Below are 26,963 nucleotides of genomic sequence, written 5' to 3'. Positions count from 1 at the left end.
ACATTTTTATTTGGATGAGAAGAACGCTTCAGAAGATTAATCGGTTGCTGATAAAACCCACGTTTCCAAGTAGGCTCCTACTTTAATCTGAGGCTCGTTTAAACACGGTTCTTTTTCAGAAAATTTAACTCGTACAACTTCTACATCCTGGAATACAGAAATGTCACAACACAGGTTTCTCATGCATCGGCGTAAACAGATAAAGGGGAACAGGGTAAAACATCCCTAGATTTATATGTGACTATTAAAAAAAAAACCACTTTGACAGAAAAACCACTAAAATATTCCTTTCAACATTATAGAGTGAAGAGAACATAAATATTTCAAAGCAATTAGTACTTACTTTCTTTTTGGTGTTGCATTCTCCAAATTAGAAACTTCCTGTAAAATAAAATAAAAAGTAATAAAACAATACTACCTCAGAAGAGCGGAAAAGGAATTCTAGTTTAGTTCATCTTCAGATATATAATCCAAATGTAGTTTGTTGTGCCGCCTCCTCTTAGTAAAATGTCAAGTGTTTCCCCTTGTGTTCTAGTAATAGATCATAGAATCTTGGTTCAAGTTTTTATTTTTTTCTCCTTTTCTCTTGGTAATGGTGGGAACTGTAGAATGCTTCTTTCATTCACTAGGGTTTTGCTTTATTCTAAGTCCTGGCCAGTTAATAAAACAAGTCTTTTAAATAAAAAATTATGCAATTAAATCCTCATAATTACAACTTTCCAAATCCCATCAACCCATCAAAACCAAGGGGAGAGATGCATATCAAATAAGTTAATTACATTATAAAGTACCTTCCTTTGAGGAAGATGGAATATCACAATACCCCAGATGTGTTAAAATACACCGGTGATTCTTCTGGTCTTTTTATTCAGAGCACTGACCGTTGCATAAAATAACCTATATTTTGGGGGGAAGAATATGTCGCCTCTCTCATCATCTCTAAAAGAACTTACACTCTTTCTTGGCACCTTTAAAAGTTTCAGATTCTCCAGTTATCATTTATTTACTCCTTCATTTAAAAACCACTTCTGTTTTTGATGTTCAAAGTGCTTTTTGAACACCCACCATATGATAGCCAACAGACCATGTTCTGGAGAAGTTTATTGGCATGGCAGGAATTTTTGTTGTAAAAAATATTGAGGCCAATATTCTGCATAGGGAGAAAAACATACTGTAAAACCTGGGAGGAATGGTGAATGAAAATCAGAAAAAAAGAAAATTGATTTTATTATTCTAATGTTTTACAGGATTAGCCTTGTCAAACTCAGGACAACTTTTCCCTTATATGACAATGGACAGGGTCAATTCTCTCACCTGAATGGTGCTTTTCATCAAGGTTTGACTCTCAAGGACAATTTGAATTCTCTAGTTCAAGAGCATCACTGAAAACCCCATAGGCTGAAACAATCAATTCCAGAACTTGAGAAATCAACTTTGTAAAATTAAAATGCCTGTGGACCACCTGCTTCCGGCAAGAGGGAAGGAGGAGGCAAGCATATGAGATGCTTGTCTGAAGTGTGACTCTGTGGAGGGAAAGGATTACTCAAACGGCAAGACTGACTTAACTAGAATAATATAGGTCTGCTCCTTGGGTGTTGCTCCAAGTTGTAGATTACTACGGAACTGGTTAACCACTTTTTAGTACTGTTTGTACCAGAATTAAAGTACTTGCTTTTAAATTCTGACTTCTGCTTCCATAAGTAGAGTAGGAGGTTGTTTAGACTTCAGACCCTAGGTTATTTGTTTATAGAGCGGGGCGCAAGTCAAAGAAAGACTATATATAGCTTCTTTTTTTTAGGACCACATCTGTGTGTGTATGTGTGTGTGTGTTATTCTGAACTCCAAAAAGAAGATTCCCATTTGAAATAGGCAATGAAATAATTCTGCCTAGTCCATTAACTTGACACTTGCCATAAATACCAGGCAAAACTTGCTCCTGTTAGCCTTCGTTTCATTATCTCCTAAATCAAGCACTAATCATTAGTCTTACCTTTCACTCACTAGGGAGTTGGTGACTTAATTTAATTTTAACCCCCGGCAATTATTAGCAAAATAAAAAATGAAATGTAGGCAAATTATTATGAATGGGCCGAGAGAAACTAACGAGTATGTTCAACCTGCGTTACTTTTCAAGTAGATAAGAGCAAGCTCTAGGAACAAAGCATTTTCACATAATCACGAAACAAGGTCAAATTAAAAAGCAATTAGAAACAAAGAAAGAAGATGACATTTAAATAAGAGAGCAGTGTTGGATGCTAAATGCCGCCTGTCTCTTTTCATGCAGTGGTTGCAGTTGACTCTCCTTTGGGATTGAGTCTAATATGTACCTGTTTCCTGCATTATTGTTTTTTTTAATTAATCAATTAATTTAAAATTTTTATTGAATTTATTGCAGTGACATTGGTTAATAAAATTATATCAGTTTCAGATATACAATTCCCTAATACATCATCTGTATAATGTGTGATGTGTTCACCACCTCAATGTGTTATTGGTTTTTAAATCTTACTTTCCATTCACAAAGTCAAAAGGAAAAATGACGTGAGCATGTCAGACGTCGTTGCCTTGCTAATGGAAACATGAAAGGTATTTTTGTGCCAGAGAAAATTGATTGGCAGGAAATTATGCTGTAAATCCCATGGTGAATTTTTAAGACGGTAGAACCCATGGGATCTGACCTTTGAGTTGCAAATGAATAATCCAAGGTCCCAAATAGTAAACTGACTTGTCTAAGGTCACGTATAGAGTGCTTTACTAAATGCTAGTCATTTTATTCATTCTAATCTATTCCTTCAGAATTATATGATTCATTCTTTCATGCACTCACAGGACATTCAACAAAGATTTGCTGAGTATCTACTATTAAGACGCTGTTTCACATGCAAAGAAGAATGACAAGTAACCTTTCCCTCCAGTATCTACCATCAATGCCTGTTGATCTTAGGATCCTTCTGGTCTGCGTTATTTTCTTAACTCTGAAGATGAAATGAGCTTTATAAAATCCTTATGTGATTCCAAATACATTGAAGATAATAATAGATGGTATTTTTCATTTGATTATTTTTTATTCATTAATAGTACATAGACTTCTGATATTGAATTCTATTCATTTGCAAGAATAAATATTTCTTTCATAAGTAAAATGGTGTTACTAATATTAAAGTACACTGTTCTAAGAATGCCACATCCAAGCCGAATGAGTCTGTGCTCAACGTTTCTTAGATTCCTATGCTTTAAATAAGGTTCCCCTGCCCCAGATATCCGAAAAAGACATAGGAGTTAAGGTCCTTTTGTAAAAACAATTGTAATGGACATCTGGCAAGAACATTGATTATCACACTTCAAAGTTAATAGACTCAATTTTCAGTGTCTACTTTACTTAATTACGAAAGCCACCAGAGAGATGAAAAGTTATGCACACACCCATCAGCTGTGCACTGAAAACATGGAGGAAGTTCATGTGATTGGATAATGAACCACCACCCTTGTAAAAGAGTCCCACCACCCATGAGTTCTACCCTGCCCCTACACCTGGTTCTGTGGAGGAAAAAGCCTGGGAATAAGTCTCCTAAGTTATCAAACAGATCATACAGCAAGAGAAATATTAATGATAGCTAGTCTGAGCCCAACTGATAGAAGCAAGTTGCTAAAAATGACAAGACTTTAAAGCTTACAGTTTTTCTCAAACTTTTTTTTTGTATTTTTCTTAAGTGAGAAGCAAGGACAGACCCCCACATTTGCTCCAACTGGGGTCCATCCAGTAAGCCCACTAGGGGAAGATGCTCTGCCCATTTGACGTGTTACTCCATTGCAACTGGAGCCATTTTAGCACCTGAGATGGAGGCCATGGAGCCATCTTCAGCACCCAGGCCAACTTGCTCCAGTGAGCCTTGGTTGCAGGAGGGGAAGAGAGAGATAGAGAAACACAAGAGAAAGGAGAGGGAGGAGAGAGTGGAGAAGCAGATGGTCGCTTCTCCTGTGTGCCCTGACAGGGAATCGAACCCAGGACATCCACACGCCGGACCAATGCTCTACCACTGAGCCAACCAGCCAGGGCACAGCTTCTCTAATGTTTTGATTGAACACATTTGCACGGTAACAATGACAAAGCATTCTGGCATTATCAGATACAGTTCTAAGTTCTTTTGCATGTGCTAAATAATTTAAACCTCACAACAATTCCATATGGTTGATAATTACAGTCATCCTTCACTTTCTGATGAGCACACTGTGGCACAGAACGTCAAGATTCTTGCCTAAAGTCTTATTACTAGCAAGTGGTCACATTGGGCTTTTATGCCTGAGATCTTTTTTTTTTTGTATTTTTCTGAAGCTGGAAATGGGGAGAGACAGTCAGACAGACTCCCGCATGCACCTGATCGGGATCCACCTGGCACTCCCACCACGGGCGACGCTCTGCCCACCAGAGGGTGATGCTCTGCCCCTCCGGGGCGTCACTCTGCCGTGACCAGAGCCACTCTAGCGCCTGGGGCAGAGGCCAAGGAGCCATCCCCAGCGCCCGGGCCATCTTTGCTCCAATGGAGCCTTGGCTGCGGGAGGGGAAGAGAGAGACAGAGAGGAAGGGGGGGGTGGAGAAGCAAATGGGCACTTTTCCTATGTGCCCTGGCCGGGAATCGAACCCTGGTCCCCCGCACACCAGGCCGACGCTCTACCGCTGAGCCAACCAGCCAGGGCCAATGCCTGAGATCTTAACTAGTACAGAACACTCCTTCTATACTTGATAACACAGGTGCAGAAAAAAAATCTGTCTTCTGGGTCAGAGATCTCCCATGTGAGCCTTTTTGGCCGGAAGACAGAGTGGCTACCAACGCGCAGAGCAAGTGTAATACGGTACACCGTTGCTAACCCAACAACTCAGAAAGCACACCCTGATCAAAGCACTAACAACTTAGCATCGTTTGAAGACAAGTGTATATCAGCGCATCGCTGTGTTTTAAAAATGTGAATCATTTTGTGGATGCCATCAGCATCGTCAAAGCTTGCCCAGTAATTTATGAAATCCCATTTAATTAGAATGGGCACTTCAAGAATCATTGAATTTAGATGGCAGTCTGCACATTGGAGGACCCTCGTATATTATAGTAATGATGCTATGGTTCTCAGGGAAAACAGATTTCATCCGCCCTCTCCCATGAGAATGCAGCAAAGAAGAAGAAGTAACATTGATTGACTCATCCCGATGGGAAGGGTAGACTTTCTGGCCAGCCTGCCCAGCTCCTGTCAAAGAGTAACAGCCCTATACAGCTAATGCATTCTGGTTTCTGCAAGAGAAGCAGGTGGTTTTTGGCATCCCCACACGCCTCATCATCTCATGGCAGATTGTATTGCTTGTAAGCGCCTGGAGAAAGCACAGATACTGTATCTAATCCATCAGGGTCAGAGCTGGTAAGCAGCATGTCACTTTGCCATTTGACTATGAGTAGACTGAGTTTTCTATCAATCCTAAACTAACACACTCTTCTCACAACACTATAAATATCCAGGATGACAAAACAAGTTACCTAGGGGATGTCTATTTGCACTGTAAAAGATTCTTCCTTTTCAAAAATGCTCCTTCCAGATTTCTTGAAATAGAGAGCTTTTTTAAATATCCTTAAGTGTGTTGTGATTTATTAAATTACAATTACACCAGGCTTTAGAACGGGGAATGACAACTAATCTTTATTAAATGTCATGTTTCCTGCCACTTATATCATTATCTTACTTAATCCTCATAGCTTCAAATGGAACACGAGCCAAACAGACTTGCAAGAAGCACAATAGGAAATAGGATGGGTAAAAACATGAAATTCCAACCTTACAATGGAACGACACCGAACTGGCTTCCTTTCCCAAGTCTGCGACGAAACTGGGGAAAATCCAAGAACCTTCTCAGAACCTCACTCTCTACATTTATAGAATAAAGGTTGTTGAGCAAATACCTTACACTCTCTTCCAGTAGAAACAATCAGTGGTCCTTATCCACACAATGTTTCAATCCAAAGTCCGTAGGAATGACGAAAGCTTTCAAGAGAAGATTCGAATGGGAACGGGCTTTTGGGCTTTTACAGCTTTTTCTTTACAACGTGATGAAAGAGATAACCATGGCTTTCATTAGGGTCAGTGAGTAACTGTGTCATAAGTTTAGAGAATAACCAAGACAATGGGACACAGCTAACCTTAATCTATTGATTTCGTTTTACTTTAACGTGCGTCTCTATTTATGGGAGGAAACTAATTAAGACCACCAGAGAATGTTCACATATGACTTGGTGGCAGAAGAACAGCTATGAGCGATCATGGCTCTAATGGGCAAAAAGAAAAAAAAAAAAAGAATGAAAGGAAAGCACAATCCTTTTAATGAAGGTAATCTATGTTTTATATGTCAGCTTGTTATGAGACACTTTACAATCTAGAAGTCAAGGTAAAGATTACCCGCACTGTTCTAACACGGACTCTTGTAGTTCATTGTTTGATGAAGACCTAGCTGATGGGCGGCCATGGTTAATCTCCTTTTCTCCCTTTAGTGTCTCTGTTATTAATGGCTATGTCGATGCTGACGCGAATGTGGAGACAGAACAAAAAAAAAAATCCCAATTTTAATAGTTTGGAGACAAGTAAGAAATGCAGGTGAGTGGTTAGAATATCAACCTGGGAGCCACCTGCCTTGCCTTTTTTTTTTATTACTCACCTATTCTAAGATGACTTGTCATCTTTCAATGTACTCCTTTGTCCATTTATAAGACATTTGGCTCTAAGTGCTTTTTAAGGGCTTTTGTGAAAGATGCTAGGACAGTGTGCAATGCAAATCTCTCTACTTCTTCCTCTTCAAGAGCAGCCTAAATCTTAATCTTTTCCATGGAACTTACACCGTTAACCCACAAACCACAGTTATGTTCTTAGAGAGAACACCTATTAGTGATTGTTCATGTTGTGTTAGCATTGTCCTAATAAAGTTAATTACATTGTCAACTTTTATTCTCAAATAATAAAGAAGAATAACAGACAGTTTTTTGTCTTTTATAGGAGAAGAGATAACAGCTGGAAGAGTTTGAGGAACTTGCCCAAAATCACATCACTGGTAAATTTCAAAGCTGGAATCTTTATAGTGTGTTCCTGACAAGTACACTATTGTTTTGAAATTTCTCCTGAGAATTCTTATGGAGGTTGAGGTTGACACTTATAATATAGTATTTAATTTTATACTTACCTATGTTACTCTATAGACATTTTGGGTATTCATATTTCTTGCTGTACCCAACATCTGTAATTCACTGGTCCTAAAATGAATGCTTAGAAGAAGGGAGAAAGAGAAGGACAAAGAAAGCAAGGAAAGAGAGTAAGGAAAAAGGTAGAGAAGAAAAGGGAGAGAGAGGGTCAGGGAGGGGAGGGAAGGGAAGGGAAAGAAGAAAGAAGGAGGGAAGGAAGAAAGGAAGGAAGGAAAGATGGATGGATGGAAAGAAGGAAGGAAAGGGAAGGGAAAGAAGGGAAGGGAAGGGAAGGGAAGGGAAGGGAAGGGAAAGAAGAAAGAAGGGGGAAGGAAGAAAGGAAGGAAGGAAAGATGGATGGATGGAAGAAAGGAAGGAAAGAGAAGGGAAAGAAGGGAAGGGAAGGGAAGGGAAAGGAAGGAGAGGGAGAGAGAGAGAGAGAGAGAGATGGACTTTCCTTTCCTTGTTACTAGAATAAGATGTGTGGTTTAGGTCCTATCCATCACATGCACCAACTGAAGACACTGATATTATACAAAACCTACTAACCTATAGGAAAAGACAAGGGATGGGTATACATTCTTTAATGTAAGAAATCTCAGCAGAGACCACATGGTTCTGGAATCTGCTGTTCTGATGGCGGCTCACAGCCTTGGCCACTGCCTGAGTGGGACAGGAGCAGCAGCTCCCAGGTGCCAGTTCTGTAGCCTGCTTTCTCAGAGCGATCCCTGCAAGCTCAGCTGCAGTATCTGACTTCATCCTCACAACACCCCTGAGCTCTATTTAACCTGTAATATATCCTTTCTGCTTAAATTAGCAAGCGTGGATTTGGTTACCTGCAGATAGCCCAATCGATAACTTGTCTAATTAATTTTAGTTCCTAGATTAGTTATCTGTTGCTGTACAACAAATTACTCCAAGATGTAGTATCTTAAAGCAATGCACATTTATGACTTCACGGTTCCCGTGGGTCAAGCATACGGGCAGGACTCAGATGAGTCTCTCACAGGGTTGCAACCCAGCTGTCGGTGGAAAGGTGGGCGGCCCCATCCAAGGCTTAGCTGGGGCCGGGAGAGGGTCCCCTTCCGAGCTCAGCCAGTGGCTGTGAGTAGACGTGTTTTGCGGGCTGTGGGAATGAAGGCCTCAGATCCTTGCTGTCTGTTAGCTGAGAGCTGCTCTCTGCTCTCTGCCACATGGGCTTGTCTAGATGGGCTCTTGTTTCATCATGATGTTCAAGCCAGAAAGACAACGGAGAGACTGTGTTAGCAAGACAGAAGTCACAGGCTTTTGTAGCCTAATTACGGAAGTCACTTTCTACCACTTCTGCCAGATCCTACAGGAACCAAGCGACACACAAAGCTGGGAACTGCACAAGGACATACATGCCAGGAGGCCGACGTGATAGCTAGATGTGTGTCGACTTAGCTAGGCCACGGTGCCCAGATATTTGGTCAAACGGCAGCCTAGATGTGGCTGTAAAGGTGTTTTTGAGATGAGGTGAACACTCACATTAGTAGACTCTGAGAGAAGCAGATTGCCATCCATAATGGGGATGGTTTTATCCTATCAGTTGAAGGTCTTAAAACAAAAAGACTGGAGTCCCCCAGGGAGAGGGAGCACTGCCTTTAGACTGCCTTTGGACGCCAGTTACAACATCACTCTTCGCTGGGTCTCCAGACCGCTGGCCTGCCCTGCCAGTCTCAGACGTCCTAGCCTCCATCACCGCGTGAGCACCTTCCTCTCATTTCTCTCTCTGTGGGTCCGCAGCCTCTCAGTTCCATCTCTAAAGAACCCTGACTAGCAGAGCACGGTCCACGAGAGGCCATCTGACAGGACTGTCTTCTGTAACTTAGGAAGGAATAATGGCATTCTTGTACGTTAGACAACACTCTCATTCCAAATACTTTAAACTGTATTACCGGAACCATTTAAGAGACCACTTCGTCTAACCCTGTTGTCTCAGAGAGGTGGGAACCGAGGTACAGACCAGGGTAGTCGCTTAGTCAGCACTGTTTAGGAGCAAAGCCGGGGCAGACACTCCGCTTTTGCTCTTAGTGCTCTTCCACTGCCCCGTGAGTTATCCTAAGCTGAAAGCTGAGAATCGTGCTGGTGGCCCGAAGTGTGCTCGTAGCAAAGGAAAATCTTCACGGGCGTGAACCACTGGCGAACAGGGCTGCCCTTCCCTGGAGTTGCTCTTTTTACCACGGGTAATAGTTCTGTGCTGGTGCCTCCTTCTCCTCCAGCCCAGATTCTGTAACGATCAAGGGCAGGCAGAACCAAGGCAGTGGGCTGGGGTCACGGCCGCCGCCGGTGGTGGTGGAACACAGCAAACATAACTGGCCATGAAGGGATTAAAGCCCTGACCTCGGCCTCATTAGTACTGAGCTCAAACCAACTGTTAGACACATAGAGGATCACCTGTCTTCAGAGCTATGCCTGGATCTGCGATCTTCCTCTCTCACTGCATCTGGTAGCTGGAAACAATGTCATTGATTTCTCCTGGTGCTTCTAATCAGTGCGGAAGGTCGATGAGTGAGTATATAAAATAATTAAACGAGTATTTTAAAACAGTTTCAGTTAAATTGGACCCAGAAAATACCCTCAAACATAAATTAGGCAAATAAGAGCCACTGTGGTAGATTTTCTTGTTTACTGCTGTCTACACATGGCGGGAATATAGGGCTAATGTCAAAAATTACACTCAGCCAGGGTGTTCATGATTTGAGGCAATTTGTGTACATTAACCACTTGAGTTTTTCAATGCACATCAACAATAAATCCTGTTACTTCTTCTTGTCCAACTCAATGAAATTCAACGCTTTTAGGTAAGGAACGTTGCTTACAAATGATTTTGAGCAGTGATTTTAAAACTACATCCAAGCTCCGTGAGCATTTGACGTAAAATCATTCAATGGAGGCTGTTAAGTTAAAGGGCCACTCTCCACTCTGCTCTGGTATGATAGGTTGCAGAAGGCAGGAAAGTCAACATGAACATGTCTTATGCCAGGTACTTAACTTGTGTGATAACATTTGATCCTCACTACAAACCAAGAGACAGCCGTTTCTATCTCTATTCTAGTTCTCAGAAAACTTAGGGTCAGAGACGTTGAGTCCCATCCTCAAGGACACACAGTCCTCAGCTGCCTGGGGAACAGGAGAGAAGACTCAAGTCTATGAAGTGCATTGCCCGTCTCCGTGGTGCTTTTCACTGTGTCCCCTGTATCAGCAGATTGTATTTTAGCGTATCTATTATAAAGACAAAAATCTTGATTCTCCGGTCTTTCCCTCCTCCTCACTTCTAATCTCTCAATAAATGTACCTCTGTCCTATTCTCTTGAACTCTTACGTACACACACATGCACACAACTCACAAACACAAACGTACACATGCTATGGCAGAGAGGCAAAACACAACAATAACCAAGAAGCCAGATTGCATTTGGAAAACAAGATCTCCTGTCTTGACTCCATCTGGCTCCTCTGATGAGTCACTAATCTCAGCTTCCTCATTGGTTAAGACATTGTTCCTTATGGCCTTGTTTCTCTCTAAAAGTATGCATCTCTATGTTTATCAGGGATTTTTATGCCTCGATATCTATACTTCCATGGCAAGTGCAGTATAATGTTGTCTGGATTGTTGATGGCTCCACCTCACAGGTAACCCCGAGCCTCTCATCCAACATGGTCCGGCACAGAATCCCTCACTAGCCCTCCTGTGGCTATGGCACAGCTGGCATATGGCCGGTGTGACCGAGGAACTAAATTTTAATTTAATTTAATCAAAAACTCAAGTTGAGTAAAACAATACACAATTTTTATTGTTTCACTAAGACTGCATTTTACTTTAATCACTGAAACTTTAGCATCTGAATTGAGATGTACCCAACCCACAGCAGATTTCAAAATCTTTGTTTAAAAACAAAAATATTTTAAAAAATCTAATATCTCCTTGATGTTTTATATGCATTATATGTCGATATGATAATATTCTGGATGAATTGGCTTAAATGCGAGATGTTATTAAAAATCATTTCACCTGTTCCTCTTTTATAAGCATTTCTTTGTGCTCACTAGAAAATGTATAATTGCACCTGTGGATGGCATTGTATTTCTACAGGACAGGGGTACCTTAGCTCCTCCTTGCTGAGGGAGGAGGTCCACAGTGGGTCTGGACGTCTGTACCTTTAGGAGAGCCTCAAGTCCAGCCACTTTTGAGAATGACTGTCAGAGGTTACAGCAAAGTCTTTTTATAACAACCCGTTTGCATGTGATTCATTTTCTAACTAACAGTGTTAGAATATTTATTTTGTCATTTGTCTCCATCTCAACTGGAAAAAAAATTAAAAGTTTTTATTTATCATCACTTTATAAGGCCCAAATATTGCAGAAAACTTCTTATTATAAGCCCATTTTATATATTCGTGTTGTTGTTTAATTGTTTTTTGATTTTTAGAAAGAGAAACAGGAAGAAAGGGGGGGAGGAAAGAGATAAGAAGCATCAACTCAAGAGTTGCTTCACTTTAGTTGTGTGTTGATTGCTTCTTATATGTGCCTTGATGGGGGGGGGGTGCAGTGACTCCTTACTCAAGCCAGCGACCTTGGACTCAAGCCAATGACCTTGGGCTTCAAGCCAGTGACCTTGGGACTACGTCGATGATTCAGCAGTCAAGCCGGCGACCCCGCATTCAAGCTGCCAACCCCTCATTCAAACCGACAAGCCCGCGCTCTCGCTGGTGACCTCAGGGTTTCCAACTGGGGGCCCTCCGTGTCCTTCCTGGGTGGGTTGCGCTATCTACTGTGCCACCACAAGTCAGGCTAACTCAGTTTAAATGCTACCGTAAAACTGTAAGCCTGAGGTCGAGTTGATACAAATTATTTTGTATAGAGACAAAGAAGGGCCACCTTCAGAAAGCCAGCCTGCCTCTCTGATCACTGTAGAAAAGCTCCGAGGTACAAAGCTGCTGCTCTCTCTCTCCTCTTTTTTTTTTCTAGAAAAAAAGTGACACCAAGGGTGAAAAGACCCTGAGAGGAAAGGATGGTGGACATCGCAGGTTAACACTTCACATCTCCTCATTTCTTCTTGGTGTGCCACTCTCTATTGGAGGCCGGAAGGCTGACCCCCCCCCCACCACCACCATCCTGAAGCCTGAATAACAGACACATCGCAGGTTAGGAGATCACAGGCCTCCACACAACATCTGGAGGCCACAGTCCCGTCCATGTGAAAGGGCGGGTGAAATTCCATTTAAACTAATACCTCTCAAACATTACTATTGTACTTAAACAAGTAATATAAAAATATTTATGAACCTGTTTTATACTCTTTTATTCACACCAAGTCCTTTAAAATATGGCTCATATTTTACCCTTATTGCCATCTGCATTTTTGACTGGTCACTTTTCAAGAATTTGACTGGCACCTTTGTGTGACACAGCTTAGAGCAGGGGTCAGGAAACATTTTCTGTGAAAAGCCAGGTGGAAATATTTCAGGCTCTGTAGGGTCACCTACAGTTTCTATGGCACTGTATGGTTTTTTTTGTTTTTGTTTTTAAACAAGTTTTTTAAGTGCAAAAGTTGTAGTTACCTGTTCTGACCTCTTGGGCCGGACAGATACAGGCTGCCTCAGGCTGCAGGCTGGAGTCTCAGTACGAGTGTGATACACTATCCTCCGCGGGTCCGTAAGTTCCGTCTAAATCTTCCCTGCTTAGGCTAGCAAGGCGACAGTCTCTCCCCTGCCATCAAAACTGGCTGAACTCACACAGATGACTGTTCTCCCCATTCCACAGAGGACACTAAGGCCTAGAGAATTTGAGCAAATTTCCCAGGTCAAATAGCTGGTAAGTGGCAGAGCTAAAATAAGAATTCATATCTAACGCTCAACTCCAGAGCTCATGCTTTTAGACACCTCGTCATACATTCTCCATTTCTTTAGCTTGATTAAGGAACCTTCACTGATCCATTCACTAGCTTACAAATACTTACTGAATAAATGTTTGTGCAATATTATAAATCACATGCACAACACATACATAATAGGGACACTGTCCATGCCCACATTTCAGCTCATTTTTTGAAAAGACTCAACTTTCTTATCCATTTAATTTATGAGACACAAAATGAAGTGGAAAATTGACAATTATTTGCTTGCTTCAATCAATATAGACGACAGACCAGATCATTCAGGAATGATCTAGTTAACCCCAAATTGGCACAGGTACAAACAGTTTATGTTCTCACTCTATTTCGAAGTCAAGATCTTTTATGAGCTTCAGCCATTATAAAGAGGTACTAACACAGATATAGAACCAACTAATAACAGCCTATATTTTATTTTATTTTTTTATTTTTATTTTTTTCAGAGACAAAGAGAGAGAGTCAGAGCAAGGGACAGATAGGGACAGACAGACAAGAACGGAGAGAGATGAGAAGCATCAATCATCAGTTTTTTGTTGCGGCACCTTAGTTGTTCATTGATTGCTTTCTCATATGTGCCTTGACCATGGGCCTTCAGCAGACCGAGTAACCCTTTGCTCAAGCCAGTGACCTTGGGACCAAGCTGGTGAGCTTTGCTCAAACCAGATGAGCCCGCGCTCAAGCTGGCGACCTCGAGGTCTCGAACCTGGGTCCTCCGCATCCCAGTCCGATGCTCTATCCACTACGCCATCATCTGGTCAGGCATAACAGCCTACATTTTAATAATACAATAAGGAAGCAGCCAATCGTTGGTTAGGCTAGTATATTAGTACATTTTCTTTCAGCATATTTGTTTACTTGTGAGATTATTCACTCTATAAAACCTTAACTTTTTTTTTTTTTTTTGTCTTTTCATTCTAGTCCTTCAAAATTCTCTGGCTTTGCTATATACTATATACTACAAGTGGATCACTTATTATTCCTCTTTACAAAATGTGAACAAGTCTTGTATTTTGAATAGATTTCTCTTTGGACCTCTCTTCTATTACCTGCAGTTAAAAAGCCAGCTGGGTGTTTCTGATGTTCCTTATTTAAAATACCCCAGTAAACTTTCTGTCAATGCCTCTTCTGCCTTTGATTGTGCCCGTTGGTCTACACTGAATCAGCTTATGCTTTTCTATGTAACGTCCCTCCTTGCTTAGAAGAGTGTCTTTCATACAGTAAAACTCCCCAAAATACGCACAAATAAAATATCTTTAAGGGGGGACGCCAAGAAACCTAAGGCACTTTTCTCATTTTGATTTTTCTTTTCAATGCATGATGTGGCAAATGACATTATTTTCAGTCTGCAGTGTAATTTCTGGTGTAACAACTGGACAGGCTGGCAGACTGATTCCAAAGAGTTTGAGATTGGGAGCACTTCTCCGCTAAGGGAAGGTTACAAGTACTTTCAGGTGGAGGACTGAGACTACGAGGCATCATTTTGTTAACTCTAGGGGTCTCTTTATAGTATTTCTATATTATAAATCTAAAAAAAATAAGCATTTTCTGATACGGTAAAAACTGGTTCAAAACATTCTGTCCTTGAATTAGAAAAAAAAAAGTGAGAATACTCAGAGAAAAAAGAAGCATTCATTCTTCAAAAGCTTAGAGGGAAAGTCAGGAAAGTTCTAAATCAATAAATTTCATTATTAAAAGATAGAATTTATTTTATCCAAACTGTAGAATCACTTTTATTAATAATAAAATAAGTACTAATGATAATGTGATAAGGTTGATATAATTAAAAAATTAAACAGTGGAATCATGGTTGTAGTAATTATATATTTATATATAAATCATAGATACAGAGAACAGACTGACAGCTATCAAAGAGGATGGGAGGCCGAGTGAAAAAGGTGAAAGATATAAAAGACAAAAATATACACACACATGCATTTATGTTGTATATGTGCATATATTTTTAATTAAATATTGAGACATCTATATACATGAGATTTGTAATGAGTTATGTATAGTGAAATATATACATATATTTATCTATATATAGAAAAAGATAGCTGTAGCAATTTAAATTATGTTTTTATTATTCTCATCTACTTTTGCAATATAAGTATAGTGTGATGAAAATTCTAGCAGACTAGTTGGCCATGAATTTGTTTACATTTCATGCATCGTTATTAAACTCACACATTTAAAGAGCTATCTTCAGGCTCTTCAGTTTATTCCATTTTTCTCTTTAATTATAGACTAAAAATGCTTATAAATATTTTGCAATGTCAATTGACAGTCTCTATGTAAATGAATGTTATCTCTCTATCTCACATTAATATGTAAAATAGATTGTTGCTCTCTCTTAAGCGTTTCTGTCAACATCAACATCTTAATGGATATTGAAAAGGGTACCAAATTAAGGGAAGACTTTCTACTGCACTAAAAATCTTTTTAGATTAGTTTTACTTACTGAGACTTAAGATTGAACTCGTTTTCTAACATTACGGTGCTTTTTAGTTTATCTAACTTTCTGGGAAACTGAAATGTTCTGTAAGCTATGTAAATAAGAAGTGTTGAAAGTCTCCAAAGAGTAAAATAGGTAGGTATGAGGTAGGTATAAAACTCAAAGCTATATTACTATAACCCTTTCTCTGGATTAAAAAAAAAAAGATGCAGGTTTGAATCTAGGTCTTTTTTATTTAACTGGAAATTACCTTACCTTAACCTTTCTTAATATTTTCAAATCTTTTTTATTATTATTTTTCTAAAGTGAGAAGCAAGAGGAAGAGAGACAGACTCCCGCATGCGTCCAACCCAGATCCACCCAGCAAGCCCACCAGGGGGCAATGCTCTGCCCTTCTGAGGGGTTGCTCTGTTGCAACCAGAGCCATTTTAGCACCTGAATCAGAGGCCATGGAGCCATCCTCAGTGCCCGGGTCACCCTTGCTCCAATGGAGCCTTGGCTGCGGGAGAGAAAGAAAAAGATAGAGGGAAAGGTGAGGGGGAAGGTTAGAGAAGCAGATGGTTACTTCTCCTGTGTGCCCTGGCCGGGAATCGAACCTGGGACTTCCACACACTAGGCTGATGCTGTACCACTGAGTCAGCCAGCCAGGGCCATATTTTTAAAATCTTTTTAAAGTTCTTGTAAAGATCAATACAAATAATTTCATATATAGCATCACCTAGTACAGTGCCTTACAAAAAGCAGCACTGAATAAATGATAGTCAATATTCATTTTTGTGCTCTTATTAAGGCAGTGTGATTAGAAGGGTAGAAGCTGACATCTAAATCTATAAGTATAGAGAAATTCATTATTTGCAGCAGACGTAGGATGCTTTGAATTTTCCTAACCACAATCAAAGCAAAATAAGTTAATAGTACGGGGTTAATGTAAGTACAGCACAACTGACTGAGAAGGCAGCAAGTGCTGTTAAATAAGGACAAGGCCAGTTTGGCAGAGCACGAAGAACTCTATCTAGTAATTATAAAGATAACTTATAATAACTATTCGCATTTTTGCCTTCTAGCAACACTCACGTTTTGTAAGTTGATTGTGTGTGTTCATAAGTTGAGTAAGCAGCTTAGTAAGTGGTTAGCACAGACTTTAAAGCAGCTAGTGCTGTGCTGGAGTCAGCACCAGAGATAATGAACAATTAAATATTCAGATGCTGTAAGCCTGTTATTAAATCAGTGAGAGCTTGAAATTGAGCATGGTAGGAGCTTTGACACCACGGCAATTGGCAAATGCTACAAATCCCAGGCAGTACCCCACCCCGAAGACCTGGCTTGCCTGCAAACTACTAATAAACTATTGATGCAGATATATACATATATTTAATTACCAGCTTTAACACTCGGTAGTTTATAGCCTTTAGCAAGTTATTTTGCTTTTCTCTCCTGCAATTCCCTCATCGAGAAAAGATTCTAATTATTTCTTTGTAATAACATCGCTTTGAAGATTGAGTTATCTTATGTAATTAATGCATACTCTATACACAGTAGTTTATATCAATAAGCCAAATTCACGAAAGAGACAGCAAAGAGAAAATCAGAAACTAAAAGTAAATAGAGACTTGCAAAAACAATGAATTTTTGCTGTATGAACAGCTATCACTAAGCAAGTGATTCTAATCTATAACAGACAAGGCGAGCTCCTCAGCTCGGCTTCACTCACCATGATAGGATTGTCGGGTACTCTTCTACTCTCTTTCAACGATGAGATGAACGAACCAGTTCTACCAGAGCTGCTTTCTTGGTTAGCATGTTGCTCTGGGACTGGCTCGTACAAGCTGTCCATAGAGCCCTCCTGCAAGAAAGCGATATATGAGTCAAGAACTAACAAAATTATAATTTTCCTTGAAAAGTCACTTAACCTATTGACTTACCTTTATATAGTACCCAATCTAAATTATCCGAGGCATAGAGATTAAGAGTTTATGGCATGCCACTTTTCAACAGTGAACAAGACAGTGAAGAAGGGTATTCTCAACACTTATTTCAGAGCCAGAAATTCAAACCAGACTCTTAAGTGTTGGAGAGTCATGCACAAAAGGAGGCAATCTCTCAAAAAGCATAATGAAGACATCAAGTTTAAGATACTAAATAAAGGTCTATTTGGATACCAATTGTGTTGGGTGTCAGGTCTCAGATACATAGATCCTTCTAGTTAGTGCTCTGCCCTTCTAGGAGAAACACACTCTGTTGTCCTTAGCAGTTTCTTACCCGGCAGAGGAACTGTCAGGGTCAAATGAGCACCATAGGTACTTGGAACAGCAAAAGTGGTTCACAAGTCCACTGAAGGCATTAATATTAAGGTTTACAGTTTTCATATTAAATATAATGCTGTTTATTTATTTTTATCTTTTATGAAACAATGAATTTTATAAGGTGCAATGGCATGGAGCTGGCTGGCAATGGTGCTAGCTACAAAGGTGACTTGTCTACTGAGGACACATGGGATCCACCTGTGATGAACAAAATCTGGGATGAAGGCAGGCATTCTGCATGACTTTGACCTTTTAGCAGACCTTCTGGTCTGACAGTAGTGGATGGCTCTGAAGTGAATTCAAATGGCCACTGATGAGAGCTGTAGGTCTATCATGTTCACAAAATAAACTGCCATTGATGTAGTGAAACCACAATCTCCCGAGACCAGGCGATTCTGGCAGGTAGAGCAGGTAAAACGCTTAAGATGATACACATTGCCTTGGGCCCTCGCGACGAGTTCGCTCACAGGAATCGACTGTCCACCAGCGCTGCAAGCACCGCTATTCCCAAATAACCTCATGTAGTCGTTTCTGCAAAGGACCGTGCTGCTCCTGGTTTTAAAATGTATCTAAAACCATTGTGAACTATATTGTGAATCATTGTATTTGGAAAGCAAACTTATTAACTGAAATGAATTGTTAAATTTTATTGTTTTGAGATGAAAATTATGGCATCATCTAGAAACAGCCTTCAGGGAGAGACGTAGATACTAAGTATATAGAAAGTTTCTAGGCATGGTAACTAGTGATGCTGATAATGCTGTCATCAATACAAATGCTTCTCGGATTATGAAAAAGTGTTCTTGCTTGAAACAATGAGTAAAAAAAACTATAGTGTTGCATTTAGAATATACTTTTAAAAAATGAGACCATTTTTAAATACAAAGTGAAGATTAATTGCTTTTGCATTGTCTACCTTTAGAACTCTCAGCAAATATGCTCTACAATCAGCAATCGTAAGTAACTTGCTCCAAACACCTGGCAAATTATTAGGACAATTAAAAAGACCCAGTTAAGACCTAAAACATGTGCCTTCTAAAATACATAAATATGTAGAGAACCCCAAAACCTAACAAAAAGTGGTGAGGAGAGGTGAGCTTTGAACCTGTGAAACGCCCTCTCTCACACAGGAAACACGGACCCGACTGGGGCCTTGTGGGGTAACATGCATCAGATGCACGTCCTCCACATGAAGCAAACTTCCTGCTGAATTCCAGGGGCTACTACAGCACTCATGAGGAAAGGACGCTGATAAAAAGCTCCCTCCAGTAATTGTTGAGGCCCTTGCTTTTAAGAAACTGCAGACCAGAAAAGCAAAATTCAGCAACTCAGCAGACTCACCAGAATCTGAACGAACTCAGCTGGTTCTGGGATTGGATGAGTAAGACACCGAATATCCCCTTGGGGTGAGCTCTCTGGACCAGCAGTACAAGCCTTGATTCTACACTGGGGCCACAGGCAGACCTGAGATTTTGCCTCCCAACTGGATGGAGGAATGGGAAAAGGTCAGAAGGGAGAGAAAAAGAGAGTGAGAGAGAGTGGAGCTTGGGGGAAGAGAGGGAGAGGAGGGTCAGAGACACCAGAAGAGAGAGAAGAGAAAAAGAGAAAAATCGCTATGATGCAACATTAGCCAAGACACATGAAAGGATCAAATGAAAGAATGAGAGCCAGCAGAATTGACAGTCTAAAAAGGAGCCATCTGCCTAACCTGTGGTAGTGCAGTGGATAAAGCGTCGACCTGGAACGCTGAGGTCGCCGGTTTGAAACCCTGCACTTGCCTGGTCAAGGCACATATGGAAGTTGATGCTTCCTGCTCCTCTCCCCTTCTCTCTTTCTCTCTCTCTCTCTCTCTCTCTCTCTCTCTATCTCTATCTCTCCCCTCTCTAAAATGAATAAATAAAAAGAAAAAAATTAAAAATGAGACATCTTATTCCAGATGAAGTTAAAATCCTCAACTGGATGGAGAAATACCTTAAGAATATTTATCTTCACAGAGTCAAATGAAAAACAAACTCCAATTAAGAATAAATCATCTATAATGAAAACAAAATAAGCAAAAATAGAACAAGAACCATTAAATTGTAAAAAAAAAAAATGTAAAAAGTCTTAAAAGTGCCTGACATGTGGTGGCGCAGTGGATAAAGTGTCGACCTGGAAATGCTGAGGTCGCCGGTTCGAAACCCTGGGCTTGCCTGGTCAAGGCACATGTGGGAGTTGATGCTTCCAGCTCCTCCCCACCTTCTCTCTCTGTCTATCTCTCCTCTCTCCCTCTCTGTCTCTCTCTCTCCATTTCTCTCTCCTCTCTAAAATGAATAAATAAAATTAAAAAAAAAAGATTTCCAAAAAAAGTCTTAAAAGTGAACAAAATGAACTTTAAAAAAGTGGAACAGACTCATGGATACAGAGAACAGACTGCAGACTGACAGCTGTCGGTCGGAGGTGGAGGGCTGGGTGAAGGGATTAAACAAAGGACCGAAGGGCTCGTTGCCAGGGACTACAGTGCGGTGATTACGGAGGGAAGGGGTGGGGTGGGGTGGAAGAGGGTAACGGGGATAAATGGTGACGGACGGAGTCCTGACTCCGGGCGGTGAACACTGAGTGCCGTGTCAGATGGTGTGTTATGGAAAGGCACGCCAGACATCTACGTAATTTTATTAATCAATGTCACCTCAGTAAAAAAATAAATAAATAAAAGAAATTGATAGAACTAATCAAAACCTGGGATAAACTGTAGACTGCTCAAAAGAATTAGAAAATGCTGAGTTTTCATTACAGGTGTGGAATAGAAGGACAGTAAATAGAAAACACATGGAACATTCAGGTAGAAGTGTGGAGGGCCTATGAAAATACTAAAAGGAGGATTACGAGGAATTCTAGAAAAATCAAATGACATAATTTCCTTGTCAATTCAAGAAAACTATAGGCCAAATTTATTTATAACACAATTTTTTAAAATCCTAAATATAATGATAACAAAATTAAATTTAATAGTGTATGTAAAAAAATAGACCATAGTCAAGCAGTATTTAATCTATGGATATAGAGATGCTTCAACGGTTAAATACACATTAAAATATAAGAGAGAAAGTTTAATGTTTTAATACATAGTCTAAGGCAGTGGTCGGCAAACCTGGGCTGGTGTGCTACATGCTCACTCAACTCCTGCATGAATCATGCACCTCCCCCGCACCGTGTATCCTGCCTGGAGTCTCCCCATGGCCTGACCTACGGACACCCCAGAGCCACACTCAAGGGGCCAAAGAGCCTCCTGTGGCTCACGAGCCCCGGTTTGCCGACCACTGGTCTAAAGCATCTGAAAAATTTATTGTTTATGATAAAAATCTTAGTGAATTGTAAAGACAGGACTTCCTTAACCTCAGTAGATTTATTTATCAAAAACCTCTGGGCCTGACCTGTGTTGACACAGTGGATAAAACATCAACCTAGAACACTGAGCTTGCCTGGTCAAGGCACATATGAGAGCTAATGCTTCCTGCTCCTCCCTCCCGGCTCTTTTTTTCTCTCTCTCTCCCTCTCTCAAATAAATACAATCTAAAACAATTATATTAGAAAAATAAAAACCTCTGGAAGACTCAAGCAGAAGTGATTACAGGGACATTAGGAAGAAGACTAGGGTGCCTGCCAGTATAGAATTCTTTTATCAATGTTATAGAACAGAGGGAGAAGTTGAAAAGTTGCTAAAGAAGAGTAAAACAGATTATCTACAAATAAAAACTGAAAAACAAACAACCACTGACACCAGCATTCTTAAAATTCTGTAAAACTACTTATAATGCCAATATCTGAATATTAATAATGTACCTTTAAGTCAGCAAAACTGACTTAATCAAGAAAACAATAATCACTACAGTCACTAAAATTCTTAGACCCACCCTACCAATAAATTTAGCAAAAGGTGTGCAAAAATTTTATAGAGAACATATAAAAACATCATTAAAGGCCATGAAAAATATGAAATGACGAGCTATACATGTTTGGGGTAGAAGAACTACACCCCATGATGAAACTCATTTTTAGTAAAGAAGATATTAAAAAAAATCAAATCTGTCTTAATCAAAATCCCATCAAAGATTTTTCCATCACTTGACAAGATGATCCTAAATTTGCATAGAAGACTTGAACAGTCCAAATTTTGAAGAAGGGCAAGGAGAAGTATTCTTCTGAGTGAGGCATCTACCTGGCACTGGAATTATCATAATAGGTGTGGAAGAGAGTGGGTACGAGGACAGAGGCAGAGCTAACCCAGTGGGGCAGTGACAGAGAGTTCAAATAAAGAGAGGGGCAGCATCGCAAATTGCCGAAGAAATGGTGCAGAGATAATTGATGGGTAACCTTCAATTCAAGAACGATATGGTGATCTCAACAAGAAAATCCTCTTGCTTCTAATGAACAAGCTTTCTAAGAGCCCTATCACCATGTGAGACTCTGAGAACAATTCTGGAGTCAGAATGGCATACATAAAAGGACATTCTTGCTTCCCTTTCGAAAGATAGTGCCCATTTCGAGGTTATAGATCCAAAATAATAGCAATCACTTTTAATGGATTATTTATAGGATTCTTGGTTCAGAATGAGTAGTTCATTAAGTTTGCCTTATATTTCTCTTAAAAACCACATTTACTAAAAGATTTACAATCCCCCTCTACACTTAAAATAGGAGACTGTTCAACTCTTCCCCTGGCTTTCCTTAGTGATAATCTTTATGTGACACTTAATATCTAAAATCACCTCCTTCCTGACCATGTAAAGGTCAATATATTTATATATACCTCCACTTTATGGTTCCACAATCCTTCTTTCCACTAAATCGGTGGTTTTTAATCTCTTTTTTAAAATGCAGTCCCGTATTTTTCACATTCATCCAGGCAACAATAAAACATGCTTTGGATTATGCACAATTTCTGGGAAAAGCTATAATCCCACCCTCTTCTCACAGTGGGGTGTCATAACACCCCGGCTGAGGACCCACGCACCAAGTGACTTGATTTATTTAGTCTACAGGAAGGAGTAAATAGCACCCGAGATGGTTATTGTTTTCAAGTCCCTTATAGACATTTTCTTATTTGAAAAAATGTGATTTGGCTAATATATACATTTTGGGATGCTTGAACAAATGAATTCAGTGCCCGTGATGGTTTAATCCAATCCATTTCTGAGCAAGTACTTTTTTCTTTTTTTGTATTTTTCTAAAGCTGGTAACGGGGAGAGACAGTCAGACTCCCGCATGCGCCCGACCGGGATCCACCCGGCACACCCACCAGGGGCGACGCTCTGCCCACCAGGGGGCGATGCTCTGCCCCTCCGGGGCGTCGCTCTGCCGCGACCAGAGCCACTCTAGCTCCTGGGGCAGAGGCCAAGGAGCCATCCCCAGCGCCCGGGCCATCTTTGCTCCAATGGAGCCTTGGCTGCAGGAGGGGAAGAGAGAGACAGAGAGGAAGGAGGGGGGGGGGGTGGAGAAGCAAATGGGCGCTTCTCCTATGTGCCCTGGCCGGGAATCGAACCGGGTCCCCCGCACGCCAGGCCGACGCTCTACCGCTGAGCCAACCGGCCAGGGCCTGAGCAAGTAATTTTTTTAAGGATAATTTTAGAAGAAAGAAAAGAGTTACAGTCAAATAAAGTCTACGACGCATGGCTTTGAAGCAGTCCTTTTTGGAGTATTTGTTCCTGTCCTTATATTACAAAGACAGCCATGCTCATTACACGGTTATATGTCTTTGGTAGCGGATGACAGACATAGGCCGCGCTATGCAGAGCCGTGCTCTGTTATAGAAACATTAGCACACTGATGACAGTAGCATTCAGAGCGACTTCAGGATGCCCCCGCCCCTGCTGCGACCCCTTTTCCTTGGGAAGTACATTCATATACAACCCCGTACAGTGCTCTTAGATCAACGAGCAAAGAATGCACACCACCACCAGAATCACCTACAACGGGATTTCTCCAGGCAGACGTATCTGACACAAAGCAGAGTGGAGCCCTGGCAGTTAGTTGTTTCGTAAATTAAATTGGGGCAACAGAGGCACCCTGAGCTGGATTCAGCCTGCCACCATGCACAATCGCATCTTTTTCTTCTTCAAAATGCGCTAAAATCGAATCCCGCTTGGCTTAAAAATGCCTCCTGCTTAGGCATTACAACCTATGTCGGCACCATCTCCAGCCCTGCATGTTAATCTTGTTTGCAATTTGGAAAGAAAACGAACATTAACTTCAACCATTTTATTTCCCCAAATGACAGGGATCCTCCACCAACATCTTGAAAATCCCGATGAAGAGGCATAAGGCCCCGCTGTAGACACAGATAGAAATGAATAAAATTATTTTTGAAACCCATTTCTAGCTTTTAGCAGATGGTCACAATGGCCGGTTAGAATAACAAAACATCTCCAGGTCTGACTACTGGCTAACTCTCACTGATCGACTTCAGGCTAAATGGGGGGAAAAATAAAAGAGTGATAATGTAAAAAATGTAAAATAGTTGAGAGGTGCTTCCACCCTTGAGTGAGCACATCTGCGGGTCTGGAGTAATCTGCTGTACCTCGCACTGACAGTGTTGTGAAACTCAGACAGCTGCCTCCAAGGTGGTTTAAGCAAGCCAGCATTGAATGGAATTCATTACTCAAATAATAAAGAAAAAACTCTGATTCTTAGGATGCCTCAAAGCAAGGCGAGCAACCCAAATGCAGCATATTTTGCAACAATTGTTCTTGTAGTCATAACAAAAAAAATACTCAAAAACGCTGTTTACTTATGATACAAATCCAGCATCAAAATGTTAAACAACCAGTAATTGTTATAGATAAACATAATTTTTTCTTTTTTTTTTTTTTGTAAATTACTTGCCTCTGCATAGTGTTGGCTTATGCACTTTTATCCTTTTTCTTTTTTGGACTTTCTTACCAGACCCTGAATGTATTAATATCGCCACATAGGAAGTTGAAGATATGCCCTAATTTTGTTCCTTTTAGTTGACGCAATATTTTTAGTGGTATAAGTGACTGAAGAATTCTATTCTTTAAAACTGTCCTGATTTGCTTCTACACAGGCATATGCATGACAGGAAGCGGGGACTGCAATCTTTTATAGAATTTAATCTATTCAAGTAATTAAGAGTTTCAAAAAATGAGACTGTAAATGGTGCATGTAAGGAAACTTACCAGTGAAAAGCAGAAGAGATTCATTTTGGTCCACTACAGTCCGTTGCTGCTTTGAAAAATATGATCGTCCCTCGTAGCTCTCCCTGGTCTTCACAGCTGTCTGGACAGTTCTCCTGGGAGATTATTACAAAGCAAAATCCCACCATAATCCGGGGGATTCCAAGACCATTATCGAATGAGGTCGGTCTTTACTGAACAGTTTCCTAAATCAATGAGAAACCCTGACTAATAGAATGAAAGAATGGGACTTACCATGATCTGTGGAGACAGATTCAAAGGTGGTGAAAATATTCCCAAAATCTGGACGGAAAATGCAGTGAAAACTGCATTAACTATAGACTTAGCTAACTAAATTAGAAATATAAAGCAAACCATATATATGCTATATATATTCATATATTGCTTACAAAAATTAGGGGATATTTCAAAATGAATATAAAATGATGGAAAAAAAAGCATTTCATCTTTTTATTAAAAAGCATCAGATGCCTGACCTGTGGTGGCGCAGTGGATAAAGCTTCGACCTGGAACGCTGAGGTCGCTGGTTCAAAACCCTGGGCTTGCCTGGTCAAGGCACATATGGGAGTTGATGCTTTCTGCTCCTCCCTTCTCTCTCTCTCTCTCTTTCTCTTTCCCTCTCTCTCTCCTCTTTAAAATGAATAAATAAATAAAGTTTAAAAAAAATTTAAAAAAAAAAAGCATCAGAAAAGCAAATGACAAGTCCAAGAAAGTTGTTTTATTATGCAAATGAGATGCAAAACCAACTTTGATTTCATTGGTGAAAATGCAGTGTACAAAAGGCTGAAAGTCCTGGCGTATCTGCACGTGATATGTGGAGATAAACAGTGATGTGCAAAGGCTGGACTTGGGGAGGGGAGAACACACAATACAGCGCACAGAGGTGTGTTGTAGAAACAGACGCCTGAAACCTGCACAATTGTGTTCACCAGCATCACCCCAACAAATTCAGTAAAAAGGAAAACAAAAGGCAAATGTTGAATCTTTTATATAGCAAGATACTGTAAAATAAGCACATTTTTTATGGTGGTAAAGTATATGTAACATAAAATTTACCATTTAACCATTTCTCACTATACAGTTTTGTGGCATTGAGTGTATGCATCCTGTTGCCCAGCCGTCACTACCACCCATCCCCAGAACTTTTTCATCTTGCAAAAATGAAACACTGTCACTATTGAACACTAACTCCCCATTCCTCCCTTCCCCATCCCCTGGCAACAACCACTCTACTTTCTGTGTCTCTGAATTTCACTATCATAGGTACTTCATGTAAATGGAATCATATTATACTTGTCCTTGGGGTTAGCTTATTTTATTTAACATAATGCCTTCACCCATGTTATAGACTGTGTTAGAATTTCCTTCTGTTTAAAGCTGAGTGATATTTATTGTATGTATAAATACTGCATTTTGTTTCATGTTGTTTATCTCTTCATATGATGAGACACATTTGGGTTCCTTCTGCCTTTTAGCTATTTTGATTAATGCTGCCATGAATACGTGTATACAAATAATCTATTTGTGTCTCTGCTCTTTATTCTTTTGAGTACATATCTCAAAATGGAGTTGCTGGATAATTAAACTTAGATCTTGCAAATCTGTTTCTCCTTCAGCCAGTCCTGGCTTTATTTTTCCTTTAAATAACATTGATTTCTATTTCCCTTGGAAAGGGCATCTACAGTTGTCCTTTGTTCTTTAATTATATATTCTACTTCTGGGAATATAGCCAAAGAAACCCAAAACACTAATTCGAAAGATTGTACGCACCCCTCTGTTCACTGCAGCATTATTTACAATCGCCAAAATTTGAAGCAGCCCAGTGTCCATCAGTAGATGAGTGGATAAGAAAAAAAGCCATGATACATTTACACAATGGGATACTAC

At 40.2% G+C, this 26,963-nt stretch overlaps 1 protein-coding gene across 1 annotated transcript in view; it reads right to left on the bottom strand.

The window, feature by feature from the left end:
* SAMSN1 (SAM domain, SH3 domain and nuclear localization signals 1) overlaps positions 1-25,123 on the bottom strand; it is a 143,290-nt gene extending 118,167 nt beyond the window's left edge. The window contains exons 1-3 of the mRNA XM_066346956.1: positions 25,059-25,123; positions 17,292-17,423; positions 344-381 (exon numbers count right to left, since the gene is read on the bottom strand). Coding sequence (XP_066203053.1) covers positions 344-381; positions 17,292-17,423; positions 25,059-25,082 — 194 coding nt within the window. The 5' untranslated portion in view covers positions 25,083-25,123. The remainder of the gene's footprint in view (positions 1-343; positions 382-17,291; positions 17,424-25,058) is intronic.
* Positions 25,124-26,963: the final 1,840 nt, after the last annotated feature.

This window comes from Saccopteryx leptura, chromosome 8 (genome assembly GCF_036850995.1).
Source record: "Saccopteryx leptura isolate mSacLep1 chromosome 8, mSacLep1_pri_phased_curated, whole genome shotgun sequence".
Lineage (NCBI taxonomy): Eukaryota > Metazoa > Chordata > Mammalia > Chiroptera > Emballonuridae > Saccopteryx > Saccopteryx leptura.
Note: the sequence above shows the minus strand (reverse complement) of the source record. Positions and strands in the feature narration are given on the sequence as shown.